At 36.3% G+C, this 17622-nt stretch overlaps 1 protein-coding gene across 1 annotated transcript in view; it reads left to right on the top strand.

The window, feature by feature from the left end:
- SPPL2A (signal peptide peptidase like 2A) overlaps positions 1–17622 on the top strand; it is a 61475-nt gene that overhangs the window by 40895 nt on the left and 2958 nt on the right. The window contains exons 11-14 of the mRNA XM_049904964.1: positions 2620–2676; positions 3326–3428; positions 6058–6132; positions 7182–7342. Coding sequence (XP_049760921.1) covers positions 2620–2676; positions 3326–3428; positions 6058–6132; positions 7182–7342 — 396 coding nt within the window. The remainder of the gene's footprint in view (positions 1–2619; positions 2677–3325; positions 3429–6057; positions 6133–7181; positions 7343–17622) is intronic.

Below are 17622 nucleotides of genomic sequence, written 5' to 3'. Positions count from 1 at the left end.
AGCTGGAACTTGACAGAACTACCTTGTTTTTCTGGGTCTCTCAAGTCTTCTGCCTTTGACAGAGTGCAGCCTTACCACCTTTCTGTCACTTGGTTTAGAGGAAAATATTTGAGTTTTCTTTCTGTAGCACATTTCCGCCTTACACAGGTTCCAGCTTTTGCAGGTTTTACTGTACTTAATTACCTCAAATCATAGCTACGTATACTGTTTTACTCACCTTCCATGTTTTATTTTACTTCACCAAGTTACTTGCTTTCCATGTGAGAGACTCAGGTTTGATTTCTGGCCAGTGACCTCATGTGCAGCAACCACCTGTCTGTCAGTGAAGGCTTAGGTGTTGCTGTTATGCTGAACAGGTTTCAGCAGAGTAAGACAGACTAAGAAGAAAGGCCTGGAAATCTGTTTTGGAAAATCAGCCAGTGAAAACCCTGTGGATCTCAAGGGTCCAAGCTGCAACCAATCATGGGGATGGCACAGGACCAGGCAGCATTTCATTCTGTTGTGCATGGGGCCGCCATGAGTCAGGAGCCAATTGCATAGCAGCTAGCAACAACAACACTGTTTTACTAGCACATTTCTATGGCCTAACGATGGGCCATTTGACTCACTGGCTTCATCGAGCAATTTGTTGTTGTTAGCTGCTGTGGAGTCTGCCCCTGACTCAATGGTGACCCCATTCACAGTGGGATTGGCCATCGTATCACTTTATAAATATCAAACAAGTCTACAAGCAAAATGTTTCAGCTACCTATGCATAAAAAGGTTCAGAATTTTAAAGGCACAAGGTAGCAGTAAAGGTGTCGTTAAGACTTCCTTTTTTCTTCTGTGCTTAGGAAATTTTTCATCTTTTTCCTATCTTAGTTCTGATTGACTTGGAATGCAATCTCTAGCAATCTGACATGGTGGGAAAGACGCAAGTGCCCTTTGTAGTTTACTGTTGTAGACTTTTACACCTCCTTCTCAGTCTGACTTGTTTGTTTTTATTAAGACCATGGATTTTACTTCAGTAAGTAACTCAAAATGGAACTCTGATATTTGATTTCTGACTGTGGCTTTAATTGTAATTTTGAAGTATTAAATATTGGACATTCTAAGTATGTTCTTGACACCGTATTAGTGGACTTCTAGTGAGTTGGCTGGGCAGGTAGCCATAGGAGTATGGGCACTAAGAGCCTGTCTTACTCATTTTTTGTCATCCACCATAGTACTTGATACAGTATCTTGAAAATAATAACCAAATAGTTTGGAAAATATGAGAGGATGACAATGATGATCCTCAGTTAAATGTTCTAAATAACAATTAGAAAATGAACAAAAGTTTACTCTTTATCTGGAAATTTGATCACAACCTAGGAATTTGTTTTAAGGAACTGTATTCAGTGTTAGTTTATTTTCTTAAACTCCTTCCTTGACTTAACCCTTCTGCAACCCAAAGGCATAACATAGGGAAAGATGTCTGTAGCTAGGGATTTGATCCTCCCTACTTGGCTCAGGTTATCAGTGAGATTCTTTTAAAAACACTCAAATGATTTCTCTTGTACACCCCACCCACATGGCAAATATTGTAGTCAGTCAGTGACATTTTCCTAAAATTCAGCATTTATCTTCTTTCTGTTTTGCTGATATATTTATCATAAAGTAAAGCGTAAAATGGGTGCTTCATGCAATCTTAGCTTCCTACCTCAAAATGTTTCCCCTTTCCATAACACACTTAGCTGTAAGGAGGGAACTTTTTAATGAACTCCTCACAAAGCCCACATAAAAAAAACTTTAATCAGATCCAAGGGAGGAAAACTAACTTAAGGCTAATGTTTTGATTGGATCACAGAAAGCAGGCAAGGTTGAAATTGAACTGAGCCAGACTTGAGAAGCTTCTCCATTTCTTCAGGGTTGGATCTTTTCAAGTTCAGCTTTATTGTTTTGTTATTTTGGTGAATAGCTAGAATGTCAGTTGTATGTTTATTCAAATAAAGTAACCAATATTTATTACAAAACTATATTTTAGTACTTCTTGTGTCCTATTCAGTGTTATTGCTGAAACTGACTTAGAACCATAGTATATGACATAATGTCACTAAAAGCACTTATAATTATAGACTATTAAAAATGTTAGATATTATTATATTAATACAAATCAGTGCTCAAAGGTTCACTTGAATAATCTGCATGGTTTGTCAGTCAGTTTCTGGTAATTGTTGAACTCTGATGAAGTGAGCAGTGTTCTAGGTGAATTTTGTTCTAGGTGACTTCGATTTTTGCTATCTACAGAGACTGTTTTGGGGAAAAAAAAGCAGGCTATAGCCCATTTTAAGGAGCCCTGGAGACACGGAGGTTAAAGCACTAGGTTGCTAACAGGAGGGTCAGCAGTTCGAACCTGCCACCCACTCTGTGGGAGAAAGATGTGGCAATCTGCTTCCGTAAAGATTTGCAGCCTTCGAAACCCTAGAGGGCAGTTCTGCTCTGTCCTGTAGGATCGTTGTAAGTTGGAGTTGATTAGACGGCAGTAGGTTTGTGGCCCATTTTCAATCAGTTTATGGTTTGTCGTGTGCCATGGTGCTTTGGCAGATTGTTGCCTTTAAATGATTGGACAACTTCTTTCTTCTTCCTTCTCGATTATAGAATGGCGAGAGTATCATGGTTGAACTTGCAGCTGGGCCTTTTGGAAATAATGAAAAGGTAAGGATGGTGATTAAATAGAATTGGCTGCTTTGTGTGTGTATGTGGGTCCAATTAATAATTTGCCTTCCCGTGTAATTCATTGGGTATGTAGTGCATGTTAAGGTATTGTAAAACTGTCTTTCTCACAAAATATAGCCCTTTTCTTAGTTATTCTAAATTATTAAATACCTATTGACTTGGGTTTCATCCTAGAATGATGGAAACTTGGTGGAAGCCACTGCTCAACCCTCAGCTCCCCATGAGAAAGTAAGGATTGTATTTCAGATATGTTCATTGGACTTTAAATCACACCCTCTTGAGACAAGACTCTTTTTTAGGGGGAAAAAAATCCAGATTGCCAAAAAAAAAAAAAAAAAAATCTGTTTCAAGGCCTAAGTCCTATTCTTGGTAAAAAATAAAATAAAAGGTTAAATGTGGGAATACTGTTTCATTTTTCCAAAACTATGTATCTGTTTCTTTCAAGTTTTCTATACATTCAGAGTATATAAATATGTTTAGTTTATATCCTCTGATTTAAAATTTTTTTTAAATGTCAATTTAAAATTATAAGACAATTATTCTGATGTCAATCCTTCCTTTTCTGAAAGATATGGGTAAAGAACCCTAAGAGGCTTAATGGTAGCTTTTTTTTTTTTTTTTTTTCCAGTTACCAGTAGTCATCAGGGTACCAAAGCTGATATATTTCTCAGTAATGAGCGTGTGCCTCATGCCAGTTTCAATATTGGGTTTTGGTGACATTATTGTACCAGGTAAGTAATTATTTATAAGAATTTCAATAAAAAATACTGATGGTTAAAAATCATCATATATATAATATCTGTTAAAAATTACTTAATCTGTATTAAGGAGCCCTGTTAGCGCAAAAGGTTAAGTGCTTGCTTGACTGCTAACTGAAAAGTTAGCAGCCTGAACCCACCCAGTGGCTCTGCTGGAGAAAGACCTGAAGATCTGCTTCCAAAAAAATTGCAGCCAAGAAAACCCTGTGGGCAGTTCTACTCTGTCGTACATTGGGTCACCATCAGTCAGAATTGACTTGATGGTACCTAACAACAACAATCTGTATTAAGTATTTCTGGCTGATGTTAGAACTGCAACCAGTGACAAAGAGAGAAAAAAAAGCATTTTCAGAGGTAGAACATAAGGCCCAGTTGGTAACAACCAAAATATATCTACCATGGCTTAGTGTCTTAGAAATAAGCAGATAGGATCAATTGAACCTTCTTCCCCAAGAAAATACATTTTGTGACCCTTTTTTAAAAGCTAAATTTAATAATGGCAAACAATTTATAGTTTCTATACTTCTGTTTTAAAGTATAGTTATGTTTTAGGAAATGCTAGGTTTAGGAATGCTAGGCAAAGTCCCTGATCAAGAAGAAAAACATAGTAGAACACCAACTTTTAGGGCTCTGTAATATAAAAAGATGAAACTTAATGGTGGACTCGATTACCTTCTAGTATGTCTTTTCCAACAGCTATCGCAGTTGCATTTTATTTCTTCACTGGGCTGCCTGTAGAATAAACTTACTCCTAGCCTGGGAATAACAGTGTTTAGAAGCAATTAACAGACTCTCTGTCAGCTGAGAACTTGTCTTTCCTCACTGCTTACAGCCTCCTATGCACTTACTGCCTGTGGATGGGTGAAGAATACCAGCTCTTATGAAAAAGCCCTTGCATATATCCAGTAAAGACAGAGAGCAGTGTTCCCTTGAGTTGTCATCACAAAGTCCAACTCTCTTAACTCAGTCAGCCTGTATTTACATAATTGATAATATAGGGAAAAATTCTATTGTGTAAACCTTAAGTTTCCTTGAATGTCTATATCTTTACATTTATCCCTGATTTTATTAGTTCTACTTGAAGTGCTATATAAAATCATGTATAGGGTAGTTGTGAGTTGAAATTGACCCAACAGCAATGAGGAATACAGAACGTGACATGGAATTGGTAAAAATAATACACCTACTCCTCACTTGTGAAGCCCTGGTGGCACAGTGGTTAAGAGCTCGGCTGCTGACCAAAAGGTCAGCAGTTCAAGTCCACCAGCTGCTCCTTTGGAAACCCTATGGGACAGTTCTGTTCTGTTGTATAGGATTGCTGTGAGTTGGAATCAATGCAGTGGTAATGGGTTTTTTTGTGTGTGTGACTCCTCACTTATCTACTGTTTGATTATCTAACATTTTGCAATTACAATAGTGAAAAATCTACTATCTGATTATTTTGCATGTTTATGACATTGGTCTGGCAGTAACAAACGCTGAGGTATGAGGTGAGAGTAATGCTGGCTGTAATAGTTAAGGTTATATGGTAACTTGGTTGGGCCATTCTCAGTGGTTGGGCAGTTATATAATGTGATTTGGCAGTTATGTAAAGAGGTAATTATGAAGTTATGTAATGATATAGTTAGTCATCCTCCATTTTGTGATCTGATGTGGGCATCCTCCATTTTGCCTAATGCTGATTTTTGCCTAACGACCTGGTTTTGGAACGTAACCACTTTTATAAGTGAGGAGTGCGTATATACTCATACTACATTCAGAGGTCCCAAACAGAAACATTTTCACAAAGAGCAGAGTTTTTGACAACCCATGGCTTAATTCTAAAAGCTAAATTATAATTTGGGGGAAAAAGTACCTTTTTTTTTTTTAACACGTGGAAATGTGATTAAACAGCACGTATAGTAAAAATAACAAGGAACTATCAAGGAACTTATTTTATTAATTATGTAGGGCCTCAAACTAATTAATTCAAAAGCTAATAAAATAGTAAAATTATTTTATGATTTTAAAAAAAGAAGGTAAGCATTTTTAAAAATAAAATTTTAAGGGGTTAAACGTCATTCCAACTGTTTTATAATAGCAATTAATAAATACAGTTCTGGGATTTCTTTGGAGCGGTTCAACTAATTTCTTATAAGAAATAGGTGATAATATGGTTCTTTCTTCATACTTATGTGTCTACAAACAAGAACTTACATTTCATTTTTATTTGAACTCTTTGTATTAAAACACCAAACCATTTTATCATACTAGGAAGGGAAACTTCTTTGATCACAATGTGAAATTGCTTTCCTTGATACCTCTTCAATGCATTTTTCAATGATACATTAAAAAGTGTTCTCTATGACATGGAATATTGAACAACTGATAAAAATCATGTTTTTAAAGACTGTTCAGTGACTTGGGAAAATGTTTAAAATACTGTAGTAAGTAAAAAATCTGCATGTAAAACTTTGTCCAGAATTCAAGGATATTTAATATGCTCATAATGCAAAAATGAAAGTTACATACAATATAATACAATACTTACTGCTGCCAGAGCTATCAGTTGAGCTTGTATTGCTGTTGTTGTTTTAAGAAAATAATGTAGAGTTTTTTTTAGGTCTGTTGGTTGCATACTGTAGAAGATTTGATGTTCAAGCTGGTTCTTCTATATACTATGTTTCCTCCACAATTGGTAAATTTTTGTTTTTTCTTTATAGTATGTTAAATTGTATCATCTGGAGGAAAAGATAAAACCCGTTAAAAAGCCCATTAAAAAGATAGAGGCCTAAAAATAAGAAATCCTAAGTTCTAATTCTTTGCCATTAAATAACAATCAAAAAGGGTAATTATACTACCTTTTTCACAAGGTTTTGGAGGTTTAAAAAGAAAATTGGGTGTGAAAGAAAAAGATTAGACCTAACTTACAAAATGCTCATTGGAGCACCTGGCACGTAAATAGTCAATAAATTGTATAATACTAGATTTTAAAAAACATTTTACGGGTAACTAAGTATTTGTATAAATGAATTTTATGGTGTAATAACACCTTGCTTATCTGGACCAGGAAACAGAGATAGTTGCTACTTATCCTTCTATTTCTGTTACTGAGAACAGTTAAGAACAAGAAGCAAGTCAAAAAATACTCTTACTGCTTCTGAATATACCAAATAGATATTGGAAAGTTCACTTACCAAAGCTATTATATTAGGTAGGTGGCCTACATCAGCTAGCAAGGTTTTCAAGTCCACAGTGGAATTAAAGCCAGTAAAGTCAAAGTATATATTAACACTAGAGCAAGATGTTGATAATACCAGGTACCTGACAGCAAAAAAGAACAGTTAAGTGAGGGAGCAGATAGATGAAAGGAAGGAAGGAAGAAGACAAGAAAAAAAAAAAAAACACTATAAAGAAATAAGAAAAGTCACCTGAGGCATTAAGTATGGTAAGCCCTAAGGTTATTAACATATTAGAATCCAGTACCAGTCTGTGTGATGGAATAAAAGAACTCTCAATAAAAAGGCAGACAGTAGGAGTGTCCATCAATTCTGCTATGTAACTTTGAGCAATTTACCTAGCTCTAGGCCTTCATTGCCTCGTCTGTGAAATGAAAGACTAGACTAAATTGTCTGCAAAGGCCCTTCCAGCTCCACTATTCTGAGAAAAAACCAGTACTTCAATAACGGGGGAATCCACTGTCAGTAGGATGTAGAAAATGACTAATACTTGGTATTCGTCTTTCAGCCTATGCTGTTGGCATGATACTTACATTCGTTGTCCTGGTTTTGATGAAAAAGGGACAACCTGCTCTCCTCTACTTAGTACCTTGCACTCTTATTACTGCCTCAGTTGTTGCATGGAGACGTAAGGAAATGAAAAAGTTCTGGAAAGGTAGCAGCTATCAGGTATGTGTTTCTGCTTCAGTTGCCAGGTTACTTTATGACTTAATTCACTGACTAACTTCACCTGGGAACTCTATGTATACATATATATGTATAAAACTATGTATATATATATGTGTGGGTGTGTGTGTATATATATATATTTATATGTATAGATCAAAAAAAGTTACTTTAAATCTGTCAGCATATTATAAGTTTTTCCCACTGCCTCCCCCTTATCCACTGTTCACCTGCTGAGTCAGCAGCTCTTACCCCATTGAAATCTGATATCAAAAGTCTGGTGCTTCGAGGCAGCTACCAAGAAGAAGTGAGAAAGCATCAGGGAAAACAAACAATATTTCAACTCACGTTTTCAAAATCCACACAAAAGTGGACTTCATGAAAGATAAAAACTCTACATTTAAAATAAGTACTGAGTTTTGAGACTGACATTAGCTGTTTATAGTAAGAGTAGTAAGGTTTTGAAAATAAAAAGTATACTCTGTTGACATGTTGTGGGCTTGGTAACCAGTGTCACAAAACAGTATGTGTACTAATTGTTTAATGAGAAACTAGTTCTGTAAACCTTCATTTAAACCAGAAAAGTACAATTAAAAAAAAAAAGTATATTCTTTCCAGCATGTAAATAGGCCTAAATAAATTAGTCAGTTTTCTCATTGCAGATTTAAATTGTGCAAGATTGACTTTTCTTTAAAATTCAGAGACAATCTTGATACCATAACCTGTTTTGTTTGGTTGTTTCTTCATTGAAGTTAACCCCTCCCTTCTTTTCCTAAATGTTTTTGGTATTCTGGTAAAGTTTGTTTGCACTGAAGTCAAGGAGGTTAGGAAACCCTAGCATGTTGCAGTCAGGGCCATGCCATTGACCCCTTTGTGAGGCATTTACCTCTCTTTTCCATCCACCCTCATGCGTGTGTGTCAGTGACCACATGAACAGAAAGAGACTTTTTGAGTGGATGACTGCAATTCTGTTATTAAATAAACAGTTGAAAGTTCATGTCTATCTAGTGGTTTTTGTCTGTAGTGTCATCTTTATTTACGAGAGGTGCTTAACACATTATTTTAGACATACTACTATAATTGGAAGAAGCACTGTTCAGGAATTCTTTGGGGTAAATCTCTTTGTTTCTTTGAGGTTTGATAAAATAAAAATACCTGCCTTGCCCATCTCACAGTACTGTTGCCTCAACTTACGTTTATAACCACAAGATCCTTGACTAAACTAGAGAGATAGCTTTTAACTTTTTCATGAAGGTGATACCCATGTAGGGTTTTTTTTTTATTTTTATAGGTTTTTGTTTGTTCATTTTTAAATAAGCATGTCCTACAACAGACACTTTACTACTGGCCTTTGAAAGTCACCTCCTCAAAAGTAATCTTCATCATTCCTTTTTTATGGTTTTATAGTTATTCATTTAGCAAATGTTTATTAAGTAGTTGTATGACTAGGTGCTGTTTTAGGTGCTGGTGATATAAGGTGAACAATTAGAAATAAGCCTGCTCTCATGGCCTCTTGAAAGAGTTTAGAGGGGGGTGCAGATAAAGTCACTAACAATAAAGTATGATAAATGTATTAGTTGTGGTAGAGTGCCATGAAAGCTAGAGGTGGGACCTTCAATGCATATGGTTTTAGGATAGCATCATAGGTGAGGAAGGCATCTTTAAAAATGTTATATTTATGTTGAGATTTTAAGACTGAGCCATGTGTTCCATGTTGAAGTAATGATGTGTACAAAGGCTCCGAATGAAGAGAACATACTACATTCTAGGAACCAAATAAAGTTTAGGATGACTGCAATGTTAGTGAGAGTAGGGAAGCTACAGAAGGAGCCTATAGGGTCTTGTAATCTATGTTAAAGATTTTGGACTTGATCCCAAAAGCATTGGTGACCATTTAAGGGTTTTTAAAAATCTAGAAAATGGATTGAAGGAAGGATGTATTATGATGAGGATCGATACTGGCCTGAGTTAGTAAAGTAGTAAGATGGAGGGAAGTAGACAAAGTCAGTAGACATATAATTAAGCTGACGGATTCATTGTGGAGAGAGGAGAAGGAAACAGTCAAAGAAAAGTTTTTGGATTGGGGAATTAATTGAGTGGGTGGATGATGATACTATTTACTGAGATAAAGGGACAGTGGTTTGGGAAGGAAGATGGTAAATTCATTGTTGGACATGTTAAATGTTGGACATGAATTCTATGTTGGACATTTCAGAGTACCACCAGCAAGAGATCAATAATAAGCAGTTAAATAAGTGGGTTTGATATACAAGAAACAAACCTAAGTTAAACCAAAAAACCAAACCCGTTGCCATCAAGCCGATTCCGACTCATAGCGACCCTTTAGGACAGAGTAGAACTGCCCCATAGAGTTTCCAGGGTGCGCCTGTTGGATTCAAACTGCCGACCTTTTGGTTAGCAGCTGTAGGTAACACTTAACCACTACGCCACCAGGGTTTCTGAACCTAAGCTAGAGATAGAATTTTGATAGTGTCAGCATACTCAGTGAGTGAGTGAGAATATAGAGGGAGAAGGAATGACTCAGGACAGAACTGTGAAACAAGCGGCTTCTGCTATTATGGGCACTTAACTGATCAGAAAAAGAAGACAAGCAGCATAGGGGCAATTTTGTTTAGGGTTAGCTTTAAATCCTTGTTTAGGTTAAAATTTATATTTGGTAATTGTTTAGAGCACATGTGCTGTCTTACAGAATTATGTTTCTTGTTATTTTCATCACCGGCATTCCATCTTTATTTATGATAATAATTTCCATTCTCCTTAATGTAGCTTTTATTTGATTATAAAAATATGTGCCTGTAGACAGTTTTGAAAATATAGAAAAATATGAGAAAAGTATTAAGTCCATCTGTAATTCCACCACCTAGAGATATCCACTGTCAAAGTTTAGTGAATTTCCTTCTGTGCCTTATTTAGATAAGTGAATAGGTGGGTGGCTGATAAAAAACAAAACAAAACAAAAAAAAAAAACACCAAACCCATTGTCATCAAGTTGGCTCAACTCATGGCAACTCCGTGTATTCCAGAGTGAAACTGCTCCATAGGGTTTTCTTGGCTATGATCTTTATGGAAGAAGGTTGCCGGGCCTTTCTTCCTGGGTAGATGAGCCATACTCTAAATAGTTCTCTTTCTTGCTTTTTTCACTACCCTTTTCTTTTTTTGCTGGTTCATTAAAATTCTATACAAAAGTAAATTGCTGTGTAATATTCTCCCATGTGCATGTACAATACTTTATTTTAACATTTCCTTTTGACATAGTTATTTCTCTTCAAGAAATTATCCAGAAAATCACTGAAAACCTGGGCATAAGTCATGTGAAAAGATGTTCTTTACAGTATTTCTAGTTATCCTTATTCTATTTGAATGACATATAGGTTTATGTTCTTATGGAAGTTAATGTAGTAATAAAATCCTTACACAGAGCCTAACCCTGCTTTCACCTTTATTGTGTTTTAATTACAAAGTAATAAATGTTTGCTTTTTTTTTTTTTAACAAGCAATACAAAAGTGTCTAAAGTAAAAAGGGAGGGCCTTTTTCTAGCCATTCTATCCCCACCCAAACCCATCCTTAAGGAGCAGCTACTTTGCACAATCTGTATGTAGCTTCCAGATCTTTTTTTTTTTCAGTTGTGCTTTAAGTGAAAGTTTACAAGTCAAGTCAGTCTCTCATATAAAAATTTATATACACCTTGCTATATACTCCTAGTTGCTCTCCCTCTAATGAGACAACACACTCTTTCTCTCTACCCTGTATTGCCATGTCCATTAAGCCAGCTTCTGTCCCTCTCTGCTTTCTCATCGCTCCTCCAGACAGGAGCTGCCCACATAGTCTCATGTGTCTACTTGAGCCAAGAAGCTCACTCCTCACCAGTATCATTTTCTATCTTATAGTTCAGTACAATCCCTGTCTGAAGAGTTGGCTTTGGGAATGGTTCTAGTCTTGGGCTAACAGAAGGTCTGGGGACCACGACCTCCGGGGCCCTTCTAGTCTCAGTCAGACCATTAAGTCTTGTCTTTTTTACGAGAATTTGAGGTCTGCATCCTACTGCTCTCCAGCTCCCTCAGGGATTCTCTGTTGTTTTCCCTGTCAGGACAGTGATCGGTCGTAGCTGGGCACCATCTAGTTCTGCTCTCAGGCTTATGTAGTCACTGACAGAAAGGTGGCCCTTTCTGTCTCTTGGGCTCATAATTACCTTATGTCTTTGGTGTTCTTCATTCTCCTTTGCTCCAGGTGGGTTGAGACCAATTGATGCATCTTAGATGCCCGCTTGCTAGTGTTTAAGACCCCAGACTCCACTCACTAAAGTGGGATGCATAATGTTTTAATAGATTTTATTATGTATGTCCCCTATAACCATGGTCCCCGAACCCCCGCCCCTGCTATGCTGGCCTTCAAAGCGTTCAGTTTATTCAGGAAATTTCTTTTGGTTTAGTCCGGTTGTGCTGACCTCTCCTGTATTGTGTGTTGTCTTTCCCTTCACCTAAAATAGTTGTCCACTATCTAATTAGTGAATACCACTCTCCCTCCCTCCTTCCCCACTCTCATAACTATCAAAGAATATTTTGTTCTCTGTTTAAACTATTTCTTGAGTTCTTGTAATAGTGGTCTCATACAATATTTGTCCTTTTGCAACTTACTAATTTCATTCAGCATAATGCCCTCCAGATTCCTCCATGTTATGAAATATTTCATGGATTCATCATTGTTCTTTATCGATGCATAGTATTCCATTGTGTGAATATACCATAATTTATTTATCCATTCATCCATTGATGGGCACCTTGGTTGTTTCCATCTTTTTGCTATTGTAATCAAGGCAATGAGCATGGGTGTGCATATATGTGTTCATGTGAAGGCTCTTATTTCTCTAGGATATATTCCAAGGAGTGGGATTGCTGGATCATAGGGTAGTTCTATTTCTAGCTTTTTAGGGAAGCGCCAAATTGATTTCCAAAGTGGTTGTACCGTTTGACATTCCCACCAGCAGTGTGTAAGTGTTCCAGTCTCTCCACAACCTCTCCAACATTTATTTGTGTTTTTTGGATTAATGCCAGCCTTGTTGGGTTGAGATGGAATGTCATTGTAGTTTTTATTTGCATTTCTCTGATGGCTAATGAATGTGAGCATTTCCTCATGTGTATGTTAGCTACCTGAATGTATTCTTCAGTGACGTGCCTGTTCATATCCTTTGCCCATTTTTTAATTGGGTTATTTGTCTTTTTGTAGTTGAGTTTTTGCAGGATCATGTAGATTTTAGAGATCAGGCGCTGATTGGAAATGTCATAGCTAAAAACTTTTTCCCAGTCCGTAGGTAATCTTTTTACTCTTTTGTTGAAGTCTTTGGATAAGCATAGGTGTTTGATTTTTAGGAACTCCCAATTATCTAGTTTCTTTTCTGGTATTTGTGCATTGTTGGTAATGTTTTGTATACTGTTATACCATGTACTACGGCTGCTAGTGTTGTCCCTATTTTTTCTTTCATGATCTTTATTGTTTTAGAGTTTATATTTAGATCTTTGATCCATTTTGAGTTGGTTTTTGTGCATGGTGTGAGGAATGGGTCTTGTTTCATTTTTTTGCAGATGGATATCCAGTTATGCCAGCATCATTTGTTAAAGAGACTGTCTTTTCCCCATTTAACTGACTTTGGACCTTTGTCAAATATCAGTTGCTCATATGTGGATGGATTTTGTGTCTGGATTCTCAATTCTCCAGATGTTTTTATGCCAACTCCTGCTAGAAGTAGTGAAATAGTTAAAGATGTTGTATACTTAAATGTGATAACATGGGGTTTCTTTGGAAGTATTCTACAGTTCATTTTTCCTAGCGCCTTCCCTCCTTTCACCTTCCATGATGTTTAGTGAGGAGAAAGGGTACGGTAGGTAAGGAAGGAATTCAACCAAGGTGTGCATTTATATTCCCTGTGCTCTGCCCTGGACCATCCAAGTTTTATTCTTAAAATTGTGATCTTGAAAAAATTAAGATTCTGCTTCATACCAGATCACTTTAGCTGGACCCAGAGCAGTAAAAGCCCTTGAAAGGCAGGCAGTACCTCAATACGCCAATTGACTGTAGGAAAATCCACCAAAAGATACCTGAAAAGATAGGACAACTTTGGTTATCTTCTTTCTTTTGCAGTGTGGTGTCCCAGTTTTATTAGATAAAGATACCTGGAATATAAAAAACTCAGTGGTAAAGAACATGGAATCTAGTGCCAGAATGCCTGAGTTTGAACGCTGATTTTGTCAATTCCTGGCTATGTAATCTTGGGAAATTTACTTAGCTTTTTGGTGCCTCAGTTTCCTAAAGAGCACATGGCATAATAAACATCCTGCTTCAGAGGGTTGTTGTGACGGTTATATATGTTAACATAATAGTGGCTGGCACATCACAAGCTCTGTACTTGTATATGCTATTATTATTTATAGCAGTGTTGGAGTTTTTTTGCTTGATTTGGTTTATTTGTTGTTTTTTCAGTTCATTAACTAGATTTTCATTTCCCTGGTTTGGATGTTAAAACTTTGGGTCTTCGTTAAATCTGGTTTTCTTACCTTATTTGTAAAAGGATTTGATAGCCATCACAAGCCTCAGATAAGAAGTTCTGTTAGACTCATCACTGCCCTCATGTGTGCTGAATTGAAAATATGAAGAACGGACATTTGCTGAAATTTTAGGCAAGCTAGTTTGGAGCCCTGGTGGTACAGTGGTTAAGAGCTACAGCTGCTAACCAAAAGGTCGGTAGTTTGAATCCACCAGCTGCTCCTTGGAAACCCTTTGAGGCAGTTCTACTGTGCCCTGTAGGGTCACTGTGAGTTGGAATCAGCTCAACAGCAATGGGTTACTCAAGGTTTTGGTTAGTTGCAGAATATTGGAAATTAAATTACTGCCAGAAGAGAGCCTATTTTTTCCAGAAAACTAACAGTTTTGAAAGTTATGGAATACAGAGTCTTCACAAAATTATTTTCCTGTTTATGTGAGAAAATCTCAAGTAGATTTTTAAAGTCAAAATTAATTTCGTTTGAATGTTGTCATTTGTGGGAATCAGTATAGTATAGGCTTTGGACCACAACTCGCGAATTAATTTCTCTTAAGACTTTTTCTCCTTTTCCATAAAATGAGGTTGAATCTACTGTCAGGTAGGAGAAAAAGTAACCCATAATGGTAGGTTAGTCTAAGGCTTGCTCAGGTAGGTGGATATTGAAATCTGGTAAGGCTAGGCGCAGACTTGGGTAATAAATTGGGGATCTCAACAAACCTGGCACAGCAGAGATTATGGATGGGCTCAGTCTGAAGGCAGCCTTCAGGCAGTTACTGTTCATCACTTTTCCCCTCTCTCGCTTCCTCCATCGGCTCTGGAGCTTAGCTAGTCTCTGTTTCCATTATATCCCTGTCTAACTCCCGGCTCAAAATCTGCCTTCTGTAAGCAGATCTCCAGGAGCCCTCCTACTGAAATTAGGGTCACCTTTCCACCTATTTCTTTAACAGTTTGTACTTCAAATACTTATGAACATCTGCCTTGTATTGTATTAGCTCCTACACTTCAGGACACCACAGTGCTTAGAGCAGTGCTTTATACACCATAAATTCTCAGTTAATGTTATTGAAATTCTTCATGCAAAGCAACTATAATGTTCAGTCCTTAGTCCACTGACCTTTAGTCACTTTTTTGTGTGTATGTAAGCTTCCTGATTGTGTTTCAGCAGCCCTCGTAAAATTACCGAATATGTCATTATATATGCCCATATTGTTTGTACTATATGCTATTGTAAAAGTGAGGCACTTTTAAAACTTTAGATTAGACTTTCATCTCTGGAGTCCTTACATGCAGTCATTTTTTAAGTACCAAAAGTTTTTGTTCTACTTTTTCAAAATAATGAAATAACAAAACAAGTAAAATAAAATCAGAATCTAAGGTAGTAGCACATTTGTTTATGCTGTTAATCGTTTAGTTCATTCTGATGTCTGATTTTAGGGTTGAGTGCAAGTATAGCCTGTGTAGTGGTAGAAAGCAGGACTTTTTACTGGAGATGTTAAAAAGCCCTAATAGTCTTTTTCTGCTGTTTTCAAATGATAAATTACATACTTTGTCAGTTGCTGTAAAAAAACCCGCTTCATAGAAATACTTTTATCTTTCTTTACATGGAATCTTTTGGCCCTTCATGCGATCTTCTTTGATTAAAAGAAGTACCTTCTGTAGGATTTTACGAAAATAACCCTCATTTAAAAATCTTAATTTTGTTATTATTTTTCCATACCCATAGCTAGTTATACTATATTTTTATGAACTTTTTTTTCTGGAATCTTCAAGAGGTACAGTACTCAGTTCCATTTATTTGGTTTTACTCAAGTCCAAGTTCTAATTAGTGTAGAATAAATAAAGGAGTATTTTCTCTAGAGAGAAAAATCAATCAGTGGCTAATTACTTTGACTTAGAAAACAATTAAGAGGAAAATCATCATCTTAGAGGGTATTTCTTTTCTAATACTAACTCAGTGGAGGTAATCAGATTTGTGCAGCAGTCTCCACAGGGCTGTTTTACTCTAGGTGGGAAATAAATTTGCAGTTTGTTGATATCCAGAAATAGTGGGTTTGCCTCTGTTAAATGTCTCTAGTGCTTCTAATTATTTTTAGAAGTCACAAGCTGTAACTGACAAGTCAAAATACAGAGATTCTTAGAATGACTTTCTCTGCTTTAGTATGAACAGCTCTCCAGTTACTCCCCTTACTGAGTGTTTTATTAGATTGTTTCTGGAGATTGGTTCAATTACAGATAAGCAAGGCTGTCAGTAAATGCCAAGTTAGCTGACTCAATTTCAGAGGGCATCATTCCAAACTGAGCTTGCCTATTTATAAATGAAAAAACAGTTTATACCAGTTCATTTTATTATCTTTGTTACTTTGTTTTAGTAAATTATAAAAAACTTATTTTGGGTTTGCTTTTTTATATTTCTATGTTGTTTTTATGGATGAGTCAGTAAAGAAAAGTAAATATGGGGTAAAGATGTTTACTTCTCAAAAAATTGACCTTGAAAGTTTTGTTTTGTTTTTAAATATATTTTATGTTTAGGGATAGGATTATAGTATCAATGAGGTAATTGGAGATCAGGAAACAGGAGGCATGTTATAACTAACGGTATATAGACTGTTACTTCTTTAGGTTACAGTCGCCAGTGTAAGTGGGCCTTGGGGAAGAAAAAGGGTTTCCCCCTCCCATTAATTCTGTCAAGGCTGCTTGAGTTCTCCCTCCCCATAACTCCCACCTCTTTCACCCAGACCTTCTGAACTGCTAGAAGAATAGGAACCTAATATATTTTACATGCTTCTCCTTTCCCCCCCTTATTTAGTGACTAAAATTAACTATTAGACAACATCGTGTGTTTCGTGTGGTGAAGTACTTAGTAAATACGATGTTACCTGTCTTGAATTGGCCTTTTTCACCCTAGAAGTGCTATGAACATGTAACCACCTTAATCTAGGGGTATCTTTGGCAAGGAAAAAAAAAATAGGATCTCAAAACTGATTGTTTGGAGTGACTCATAAAGTATTAGCGTATTTGGGTTTTGTAAGCTGTCTCCATTACTTGAGACAGTTGTCAGCTGAAAGCCTCAATTCATTTTATGTTCTTGTCTGGCAAGGTCCAGAGACCCTTTTTGGAATTTATCCCTAATCTTCCTCATCCACTAAAAAACACTTTATTAAACTTTAAGAACCAGTTTACAAAAGTAGGAAAAGGTATCTTGCTAGTCTTTCTCTTTTCCAGTTCTCATTAAAGAAGCGGGAGAAAAGGGCATCATAACGCTCAAATTTAATCATTAGTCTAAGAATCTTTGACAATCTTCCTAAAACCATTAAGTACTTTTTTTTCTTTTTAAATGATTTTATCTGAAGAACAGGTAAAACAACTAAAAGTAGTTGCAACCCCCTCTTCCTTGTTCTAGAATGTGAAAAGAATTTGTTGGGAATATGGACAGAGCTGAAGGTGACCATTTGTCGAAAAGTTTTAACTGGTAATTCCTCTCAAATAGTTTTAGCAAATAAATTCTTGATTTTATTTTCAGATACCATTTAACCTTTAAGCGTTTTCGAGTTTGGGGATTTTGTTTAGTTTTGTTTTTTATAAAATGTTTGTCATACAGTGTTTCTAAAATTTCATGTATTATTCTTAAACTATATCCTTAAGGTCAGTTCAAGGTGTCAACCAGGTTACACTGTCCCAGAGAGCTTGCAAATATTCCCACAGTAACTTGTAGGGTCATTTTTGGTT

The sequence above is a fragment of the Elephas maximus genome, chromosome 12 (genome assembly GCF_024166365.1).
Source record: "Elephas maximus indicus isolate mEleMax1 chromosome 12, mEleMax1 primary haplotype, whole genome shotgun sequence".
In the NCBI taxonomy this organism is placed as follows: Eukaryota; Metazoa; Chordata; class Mammalia; order Proboscidea; family Elephantidae; genus Elephas; species Elephas maximus.
The sequence above is the reverse complement of the archived record's forward strand: the minus strand, read 5'-3'. Positions and strand labels throughout refer to the sequence as shown.